This window comes from Vombatus ursinus, unplaced genomic scaffold (assembly GCF_900497805.2).
Source record: "Vombatus ursinus unplaced genomic scaffold, bare-nosed wombat genome assembly UNPS02014884.1, whole genome shotgun sequence".
NCBI classification, from domain to species: domain Eukaryota; kingdom Metazoa; phylum Chordata; class Mammalia; order Diprotodontia; family Vombatidae; genus Vombatus; species Vombatus ursinus.
This window is the reverse complement of record NW_020954662.1, coordinates 1,413,964-1,424,359: the sequence shown is the minus strand read 5'-3', so window position 1 is coordinate 1,424,359 and position 10,396 is coordinate 1,413,964. Positions and strand designations below refer to the sequence as shown.

The following is a 10,396-nucleotide window of genomic DNA, read 5'->3' as shown; positions in this document are numbered from 1 at the left end:
CACCCCCCCCCCCCGTTTCCCAGCTTCTGGACGCGTTTGACTGCAGCCGGGGGTGGGGTGGGGGGTAGGGAGTGTGTGGGGGTGGATGGGGGAGAGGTTTTTTTTAAAAAAGGAGAAAGGGAGAGAGACGGGAAGAAAGAGCTCACAGTGGGGGGAAAAGAGAGAAGACAGGAAGGATTTCTGAGGACTCCGGACCTGTCCCTGGCGTGCCCAGAATGGCGGCTCTCCCCGGCACAGTACCGAGAATGATGAGACCCGCTCCAGGACAGAACTACCCTCGGACCGGATTTCCCTTGGAAGGTAAGGCCACTTGGGTTCTACTTTCTTCGGCTCCTTTCCGGACAACCCACCCTTTCTCTCTGTCCTCGGGGACCCGACTGTCTCGAAGGGCATACCACGGTGGTGGCTGCAGAGAACGGGTGGCGTCCCCAGACTGCAGAGAATGAGCCTTCCCCTCCATCGGTCCCCGGGAGTCGCTGGGACCTGGGAACTTTCCTGGGATCTCCACTTGTCAATGTCCTAGTCCTTTTCCTTGCCGTAGGGGTTTCGGCTTCACTCCCCTCACCCTCTCAGACTTTCTTTCCCCCCTCCTCAACCCTGGGAAGGTTCAGCTGCTAGTAAATTTCACCTCCTTATCCAATTTCACTTATTTTCCCTGCGACGTTCTCCGCCCTCACCAGACCCAGCCACTCCGCTCTATGTTGGTTTTCGATTTTAATTTCAACCACGAAGATTATTTTACAAAACATTTTATCTTAGGGGATTATCCACAGTGAATGTTCTGGGGGCAGTATCACACAGATGATGGCTTCTGTATTTCTTCCCCGAAAGAAAGTAGCGCTAGAAAACTCTCCCTTCTGGGCCTGCTCCCAAAGCTATACGAAAGGAGAACGATTTCATTTTAAAACTTTTCGGCCAGACTCCCAAACTCTGGGGTTTTCAGAGAGACGCCCGCACCACACGCCCTTATCGCCTTGAACGAGAGACAGTAGCTGCTTAGAGAAAGGGGTGCAAAGAATTTATTTCCCAAAGTTCCCCCTCTAAAATCAAATTTGCAAGGGGAAGGCACGGTAAAGCTCCTTCATCCAGTCAGGAGAGTTCTGTGTGAGTGAGTGAGTGAGTGTGTGTGTGTATGTGTGTGTTCATGCAATTTTAGCTAATTAAAGAAGCTAAACTTGTCACTGAAAACTAACGTCAGGAAGATTCTGGGAATGGAGGTGTCTCGCGAAATTGTTTCGAGAGTCTCCACTTCAGCCCCGAGCTCCCTAAAATTTCAATTTTGAGATTTTGTGAATGCGCCGGGTGCCTGAGGAGGAGGAAGAGAAAAGTAAAAGGAGAAAGAATCGCTGAGCAGGGGGGAAAGGGGGCTGGGCAGGAGGAATGAGCCGGGCAGCCCGCCCGAGATCGGGGGAGCGAGGAGGCAGCCTGGTCCCCGAAGGAGACGAAGGCGAGTGTTTCCGTGATCAAGTGCGCGAGAGAAAGTGGTGGGAAGCCACGCAGGCGGGAAAACCTTCACGCCAGGGGGATTTGGTGGAGTGCCTTGCTCTAGCGATGCCGGGGAAGCAGACGGTGAGAGGACGGCTCGGAGGATTAGGACAATATTTGCACACCATGCCGGAGAATACAGAGAAGGCAGAAGTGGCGGCCGCTGGAGAGGCTCTTGAATATAAAGTTGGCCACTCGAGAGCTCTCGTCCGCTAATGGCATAGCGGGCCGCGGAGGCCGGGTGACTCCGCCGCTGCGGCGCGGGATGGCTGATTAAATGCGGGGGTAGCTGTAGACACCGACTTTGGCAAAGAATGGGGGCTGGAAGGAGGGGAGGGGGCGCACGGGGGAAGGGGGAGACAGTGCTGCAGTCCAAGCCTTCTCTCCCCCTCCTTCCCACCTCCACCCCCTCCTTGCCTTCCAATTATGCAGCCAGCTTCCTCCATCCGGGCGGCTGTGAAATTGTATTAATCTGCTAGATTTCCGCGGCGATGCAGTCCCCATACTGGGGGCTCGGGTCCGGATTAGAGCAGCCCCCCCTCCCCAGCACACCTTCTGGGAGAAAGGGGTGCCAGCGGCGCAGTAGGAGCTTGGTTGGGAGCCCCCGGTGGCGCGCGCACACACCCCAAACGCACAGCCCAAGTCCGGTGCTGGTGTTGGTCCTGGGACTGGGAGGCGCTGATCTTGCTCTCTACAGCACAACCCAGGCCCTAGGGCAGCCCCATAAGCCGGTAGGTTTTCCTAAACCAGAGTGAGGGCAGAGAAATGTTTCGGGGAATGCAGAAAGTCTTCCCCACGAACCCCCTCCACCCACCACCCACCCCCTCCTCTCTCTACCCCAAGCTGACCTACAACGAAATAAATCTTCGGGCAGCGAATCAGGGAAGGAGGAAGGCCCCAGAGGTCCAGGCCTGGCCCTCTGGGAAACCCTAGCAGAGGTCGCTGGCTATCGCGATATACTACGATCTCCCGGCCTCCTCCTCCTTGCTCTTCCTTTTGGCGTTTTGCTTGGCCCACAGGAAGTCTGGACACCTCTGTAGCCCGTACCAAGTATGGGCTACCTAACTCCCCCAGTCCTAGCGCTCCCAAACGGGTTTGTTCAGACCTCCCAATCTGGAACAGAAGATCCCAAGGGATTCCTTTGGGCCCAAGTATCGTGACTGGCGTTCTCCTTGCTCCCCCCCCAAAAAAAAAAAAAAAATCGGCCTTCTCTCTGAGTTGTTCCGGGCCAAGCCAAACCAGGGAGTAGAGATCCTTAGTTCTCAGCCCAGTGGATCTGGTGTGAGTATAGATCGCGTGCAGGCAAGCAGCAAGTGAAAGAGTCTGGGGCCTTCCCCCCGCCCCCGGGTCCTTCAACTTTATCTACGACGATCCCCACCCACTCCACCCCACCCTACCGCCATCACCACCAGCTCTTTCCTTCTATACTTGAATTAGATACTCCCACCTGCGCTCTTCACACACACACACACACACACACACACACACACCAAAAAAACCCGTGGCCCGTGGATATGGGGGGTCATACATTCACTGCATAGTGAAACTGGGGGCATATAACATGTACTCCCCTCTGCACAACAGGTACCTTTTTCACCCTTCGGAACCTAATCTAGAAAGCTCGGCAGGGTCCAACTAAGGACCCACAGGGAAACAGCCTCTAAATTTGATAGGGCATACATATGCTTTCGAGGTTTATGGGCAGGCGCCTGCCCTAGGAACCTAGGGGATAGCTGCACCCCAAACTACCCTCCTTCCACCTTTGTAATGGACTGCCTCTTTTTCTGATTCTCCTCTCTTCCCACCTTCCCCACAGTGTCCACCCCACTTGGCCAAGGTCGTGTGAATCAGCTTGGCGGGGTCTTCATCAACGGCAGGCCCCTACCCAACCACATCCGCCACAAGATCGTGGAGATGGCCCACCACGGTATCCGGCCCTGCGTCATCTCTCGCCAGCTCCGTGTCTCCCACGGCTGTGTCTCCAAAATCCTATGCCGCTACCAGGAGACTGGCTCCATCCGGCCTGGGGCCATCGGTGGCAGTAAGCCCAGGGTGAGTGTCCTGGGGAGCCCTAAGTTCTTCAACCACCAGCCTACCAGCTCAAGGATCTGAGAGTGGAGTGTAACCTCAAGTTACAAGGCTTGAAGGTCATACGTCCCTGACCGAAACACCGACAAAGGGCGAGTTATATAGGGGTGCTGATGGAGAAAAGAATTCGCACGTCATCCCCAAGAACCCATACCACCCCAATTTCCTATCTATGAGAGAGAGTTTGATAACGGCAGGAAAGAAAAAGTCTATACCGTCTCCCTCACCCCACCTCAGGGAAATGAAGACCAAATCTCCACTTCCAGAAACCCCTAAATCCACAATCTCAAATATTTAGATAACTCATGGGCATCCTTATTCCGAAAATCCCCTTTCTTCCTTCACAATCTGGATAATTGAAGACAATTTGTCGGGATTATTCAGGCTTTTAAAGGCTGGTAGCCCTCGACGGAAGAGCATGAGTAACATTCCCAGAGTCCCTGTCTGGAGACAACTCCTTGAATGCATCTCCACCCTCTACAGGTTGCCTATTTCCTCTTGGGGCCTGGAGGGAGCTAGGCTTCCCGGGCAACAACATGACAACCAGCCCTCACCTACTCTCTGATCTGGGCCAGGTTCAGGGAGCCATACGGGTTTCCTCATATTGGCTTACCCTTTCCATCCTTCTCTCCCTCCATTCCTTTCCTTAGAGCTATAATAATATAATATGTAACAATATACATTATAATATAGTATATAGTATAATAACAGCAATAACAATTCATATGTATTTATTTAGCACTTTACAATTTTCAAAACCCTTTCCTCACATCATACCCATTTTACAATTGAGAAAACTGAGGCTGAAAGAGGTCAAGCAACTGGTCCAGTGGTAATACTATTAGCAAGTGATACAGATTGGATAGGAACTCAGGTTTTCTTGACTCCCATGCTTTTGTGACTTAGTGGAAAGAGCTGGGACTCACAGCTGTGAAACCCGGAGTTCCAAATCTTACTTTTGTGACTAACTCCACGGCACCTTGAGTAAGTTGCTGTCCTCTTTGGGTCTCCATTGCTCCTTCTGTGACGTAAGAGGGACCCCTAAGGTCCCTCCTAGCTCAGATTATCTATGACTAGGGTCATTGCTTCTCTCTCCTACATAGGATTTGGTGGGAATCCCAGACCCCTTCCCTCATTATCTGAGTGCCCCAATTTTAGGTTTATATTGAAAGTGATTTCTCTCCTCCCCCCTTTCCTTTGCTACTCTTTCCCCTGTCCTACCCCGACATTCCCTCACTAAAGCAGGTAGCCACTCCAGACGTGGAGAAGAAAATAGAGGAATACAAAAGAGAAAACCCTGGGATGTTTAGCTGGGAAATCCGCGATCGGCTGCTCAAGGATGGACACTGTGACCGGAGCACGGTTCCCTCAGGTGAGAAGGCAGCTGAGCTCGCTGGGCTGGGTGCCTCAGAGACAGGGGTAATGCAGCCTCCTGTGGGTACCAGCTGGACCAACCCAGGGTCCCTTGCCCTCTATTTCCAGAACTTTCCTGCCAGAAAGATGAGGAATATATACAGGGTGTGTGGCGGAAGCAGGATAGGACATGCTAGGAGAGAGGAGGTAATTCTGTGTGAAGGGAGAGGGACGGTAGAGAAAAACAGAGGAATTGGTAAAGGAGGGAGGCAAGGATGAATGAGAAATAAAATATACCAACAAGCTCTAAAAAAGAGGAAGAAAGAAGTTTGGGAAAGACAGAGAAGACAATAAGAAAGAAAAAGGGGATAAAGATACTGAAAGAACTAAAGAAGGTGAGTAAAGAAGAAAGGGAGAGAACCGAGAGAGACAGAGGGAAAGGAGGACCCGAGCCCAAAAGCTTTTATTATACAACGAACTGAACTTAGTATGGGAAGAAAGTTGTGATAGGGCTCAATTGCTGGCTGCAGGAAAATGACCAGGGTAAACGTGTCCTTAGGAGTGCCGGAATCCTGGTTCTGACACCTAAACCCTGACCTGGGTCAGCCGCAGGCTCCACTCCACTGCAGGCTATCGGCCGGCTCCAGCACGCAAGGGTCACAGCCTTCCGGTTTAATCTTTTGGGCCACGGGCTCTGGCCTTCCGCTTTGCGCTCTCAGCCTGGCCTGAACTCAGTGCTGCGCGTCTGGGATGCAGACGCGGGGATGCGTTTGAGAGCCAAGGCCAGAGCCTCGGTCCCCGGGGATTCGTGCGTTCAGACAGGCTAGGGTGAGGGGTTAGGTGCACCGGTGGCTTAACTGTGTTTGATTAGGGACAGATAAGGATGGCGGAAGTCGGGGATCAATGTAGAAATGTGTGTTAATGTGTATATATGTGTATACATATATATATAAAATATACATACACATATATGTGTTGGGATGTGTGTACAAGTGTTTGCAAGTGTGCACAGATACAGATATTAATTGTGTGTTTAGGAGCATGTGCATAAAGATGTGTCGGTATAAACGAGTATATATATAAACACAAAGGAGTAGTGTGTGCATGGGTTCCTGAGTGTCTGTAGGTGTAAGTTTGAGTGTGTGTATATAAATATGTGTGTCTATGCATGACTGTATAGGTATAAATGTAGGTTTTAGATGCATATAAATGTGTGACGGTATGTATGTGACTGGGAAGATATGGGGGTGCACCTGGGGGTGTATTCGTGGGTACACGTGTGTGTAAATTGTATATTTGGGTGTGTATGACTTTCTCGGAGGCTCTGTGAAGGTGAGAGTCGCCCCGGGACGCTTGCGGGATGGCAGCTGAGAACCTCCCTCCTTCCCTAAACCCTCTAGGGGCCAGGCCCCTGGCGGTGACGGGAGGCGGGGAGGGAAAAGTTTACTTTCTCCACGACTTATACTTTCTCTTTTGCCTTTGAATTTCTGAGGTTTAGTGAGTTCGATTAGCCGTGTGCTCAGAATCAAATTCGGGAAGAAAGAGGAAGAAGATGAGTGTGACAAGAAGGAGGAGGACGGCGAGAAGAAGGCTAAACACAGCATCGACGGTATCCTGGGCGACAAAGGTAGAAAAAGGCTCCTCCGGTGGCCTTTGCGTCCGGCTCCTGAGTTCTGGGAAGAGGGCACGGAGAGAGAGAGAGAGACATGTTTGTCCAGTATGGTGTTAGGAAGGGGGACAGAGGTAGAACACCAGCTTCGTGTCTTGATATGGAAGTCAGGAACCCGAGTTCAAGTCTCACCACAGTCATTAATCACCAAGTAAACCCAGGCAAATCACTGTCCCTCTTGGAACCTCATTCTTCTTATCTGGAAAATGGGTATGAGAGAATTTGCCCCAGTCCCCCTGTTGTGAAGATCAAAGGACCTAATGAATAAGATAGGCAAGGATGTGGTAGGTAGAGCACTGGGCTTGGAAGTTAGTATACCTGGCCTCTAATGCTTGCTTGATGACCACAGACAAGTCATTTAACCTGTCAGAGTCTCGGCTTCCTTCTCCTTAAAAGGGCTTACTTGCACTACCCAACTCTCAAGATTATGTGAAAAGATAGTCCCTGAAAAAATTCTAAAGGCTATATAAGAGCCAAATATGGTTAATGGGTGTAAAGCGCTTTGTATCCCCCAAGCGCTAAGAAGGGATGGACTGTTATTGAGGGATTAGGGCTAAAGCAGCCGGATTGTATAGGGTAGAAATTGTCGGGGGAGGGGAGAATGAATATATTTGGATCTGGAAAACAGGGCTCTCTCTCTCCTCCTACCCCACGTTATTGCTTTTATTACTGGTTGTTGAATGAAGGCAAGAATATGTCTCTATGCCGTCGTTGTTATCACCTCCTATTATAGTCTATTTTCTCAGAGGAGTGAAGTTCAGGAATTCAGAAGGAAGTTGGGTTTGGAGCGAGCTTTGTGAAGCCCCCCCCCCACTCCAGAGAAGTAGGGGTCAGTCAGATCTCCCTTCTCTATCCTCCTTCCCCGCCGTGAGTCTAGGAAGGCGTTGGCATGTTCGCGGGTAGTTGGGTCTCGATCAATTATTTATAGGAAACTGAAGGCGAAGGGGGGGCTAGGGTAGGGCAGCGGAGGGGGTGGGGGTTGCGTATCGCGGCTCTCTAAATGAATTTGTTCGACAGCTTTTTCTACTGCTCTCTAAACGGTCCCTTGAAACTCCTCCTGACAGTTGAGTGATCGGTGCAATCAATATCAATTAGAGAGCGCGGGGGAATCCGGTACCTCTCCCTGGCCGGGGCCGAGCTGAGCAGATCGCCGGCCTGCCTGGAGGGGTGGGGAAAGCCCAGGTCTCCCCTCCCTCGGGAAGAAGCCCATTTGGGGTGGGCCCTAGGCAAGTGAAGACAACCTGTGTCGAAGTTTCAGACCCTGTCCTGGGATAAAGGGAAAGGCTAATCCGGATATGTGGGACAGTCTCGAGCCCAGCTCATATATTAGGGGCGAGACAGCAGGACTATGGGCCTGCCCGCCCCATGCCAGGCTCTGCTCCCCTCACTCCGAACCCTAGGTTGTTAGAAACCGACGCGCCAACTCCAAGCCCTGTGGCTCATTTTCCGCTTGGCATCTCCGGATTGCACCGGACTTGGGGAAGATTTTTCTTGGGAGACGCGCTCACCAGAAAAGGAATCTTGAATTTGAGGGGTAGGAAGAGCGGAGAGTGCCTGTCTTATTCCAGATTCCTCTTCCAGACAGAGAGGAGACTGTAACAGTAGATGAGACTAGAGCGTGTGGGTAGAGATGGTGAAAATAATGTATAGAAAGGTAGAGATCAGAAGAGGTACGTGTGAATTGGCGGAAAGAAAGAAAGAAGGTAGAAGACAATTCTGGCAAGACAAGGAGACAGACTGATTTCTTTCTCTGTGTTGCTGCTGCGAGACTTTGAGGAAAGCAGAAAAAGGAGTTAGGGAGAAAACTTTTAAACTCCTCGATCAGACGTTTGTTTTGAGCAGTCCCCTTCTCCCCTAACCGCCCCCAACTCATCAGGCCCGCTGTTGACTCTGCCTTCCAACCTTGAAGATGAACTTCAGAGACAAAGCCCGCTAGCTTGTTGCCGCCTCCCGAGCCCAGATCCTGTCCCACAAAGGCAGTCCCAGTACAAGAAGGAGGGCGACTGGGGAACTCAGGGAAAGAGCCCAAGTCCTGGGGAGGGGAGCGGGGGAAGGGGCGGGCTATTGACATTCAAAAACGTGCGAGCAGCCGCGCAGCTCTTGGACAAAGGGCCAGGGAGGAGGCGAAGAAAGGGAGCTAAGCTATTCTGCCGCTCCCCGCTGCTCCCAGAGTGCCGGGGAATATTCTAAGGCCCCTCGGGCACCCGCCTGAGGCCCCGGACGCTTCGAAATATTGTATCCTGGAAGAGCCTGGGCACACTCTGTCTCTAAGGGCCGGCTGTGGGCTTGGTTTTTTATTTTTCAGTTTTTGGTTTTGGGTTTTTTGTTCCCCCCCACCCCACCCCCAGAGGATAGGGTGGAGGTGAGAGGACTATGTGTGTCTGCGATTAAAAAAAAAAAACTTCGTATTTCTTGCTGGTGGAAAAAGTCCAACAGCCGAAACAAAAACCCATTTCCCCTCCATCTTCCCTTACATCTCCGTACACGAAGCAGATCTCAGTTTGAGAAGCTGGCTAAAGCAAGGGATCTTTTAAGTTCGAACAAGAGGAAGTATTCGCAGGAAGGTTGCTGCTTAGGTCTCAGGGCCGGCACTCTTGTTCCCAGGTAGCAGGTTTGAGGGCCTCAGGGTTGGTGGCACAGGAGGGAAATCTCCAAGTACGGAGATTTCATTTCGTTGCTGGGCGCGCGGATGGGAAAGGGGCCAAAGCAGAGACTGATCAGGAGGGTGGGAGCTGGTGACCTCAGTTCCCAATGACCTTCGCTAACCGCGTACCAACTGCCGAACTGCCTTCGCTAGACAGAGGTTTCCCCTGAAAGACCTGTAAAGAGTTGGGGTTGCTAGGGGGAGGGAAAAGGTGCTGGGAGGATCCTATTTATCCCGAGCTTGGGGTGAACGATGGACCCTGCCTTTCTGTTACGCATGAGAAGGAAGGGATCTGGAAAGAAATGCAGGCGATTCCGTGGGGATAACTCAAATCCCGAATAAATTGTCTTACTAACGAAAGGAGCAAGTGTGGGGCCGGAGCTGTGCAACGGAGTGTGTCCTAGTGGCTGGGGGAGGGTGCGTTGGCTCTGAGTGGGTGAGTGAGTCTGGACGTAGCCAGGGCTCACGGCGCGTGGACCTGATTTGTAACCCTTTATTTCTGAACCCTGCCAAATCAGGCCATTTCGGGGTTCCCCCTCCCCACAGTCAGCTATAGGGTTCAGTCCCAAATCTGCGGCCTTTCTCTGACTTGGCCACGGCGGAGGGGAGACTTGGACAGAAAGGAGAGCTAGGGCACCAGGGGTGCGTGGAGGGCGCGGGGGGTAGTGATGGAAGACAGCCACAACTTTGTTTTGGCTTCTCTTGTGACAAATGCCCTCTCGGGGGGTTGCTCCTCTCCTCGTGGGAAGTCGACAAAGAAGGGGCTTAAGAGCTCTCCTCTTTAAGAGCTAAGGAGAGATTCCTCCCTGCGCTGGTTTCTTTCTATCGTCTGCTTGGCATTTAATAATGCTAAGACTTATTAGAGCTGGTAATGAAAAGTGGGGCTGCTGAATAGGGAACTGTGTTGGAGAGGGGTGTAATAGCTTCGAGGCATGGTAAGAAACTATTTATCCGCAATCAGTCCTCACTCTCAGAGTTTGAAGCACAAACGTTAAGTCGAAGGGTTTTAAAGCAGATTAAATTGGGCTTTTATTTCTCTGCACTTTCATCTTTGAACAGCTCACTCCTGCTTGCCTTGGGCTGATATTCATGAGACGTTCGTATTCCTCTTCTCTCTCTCTCTCTCTCTCTCTCTCTCTCTCTCTCTCTCTCTCTCT

At 51.6% G+C, this 10,396-nt stretch overlaps 1 protein-coding gene across 2 annotated transcripts in view; it reads left to right on the top strand.

Moving 5' to 3' along the window:
- The first annotated feature begins 215 nt into the window (after window positions 1-215).
- The window catches only part of PAX7 (paired box 7), a 152,329-nt gene continuing 142,148 nt past the window's right edge, over window positions 216-10,396 (top strand). The window contains exons 1-4 of one of the 2 annotated variants that reach the window (XM_027842803.1): window positions 216-300; window positions 3,302-3,537; window positions 4,816-4,945; window positions 6,425-6,553. In XM_027842803.1, the coding sequence (XP_027698604.1) occupies window positions 216-300; window positions 3,302-3,537; window positions 4,816-4,945; window positions 6,425-6,553 (580 nt within the window). Of the gene's footprint in view, window positions 301-3,301; window positions 3,538-4,815; window positions 4,946-6,418; window positions 6,554-10,396 lie in introns of both variants that reach the window. The other variant, XM_027842802.1, reaches the window with a different exon arrangement.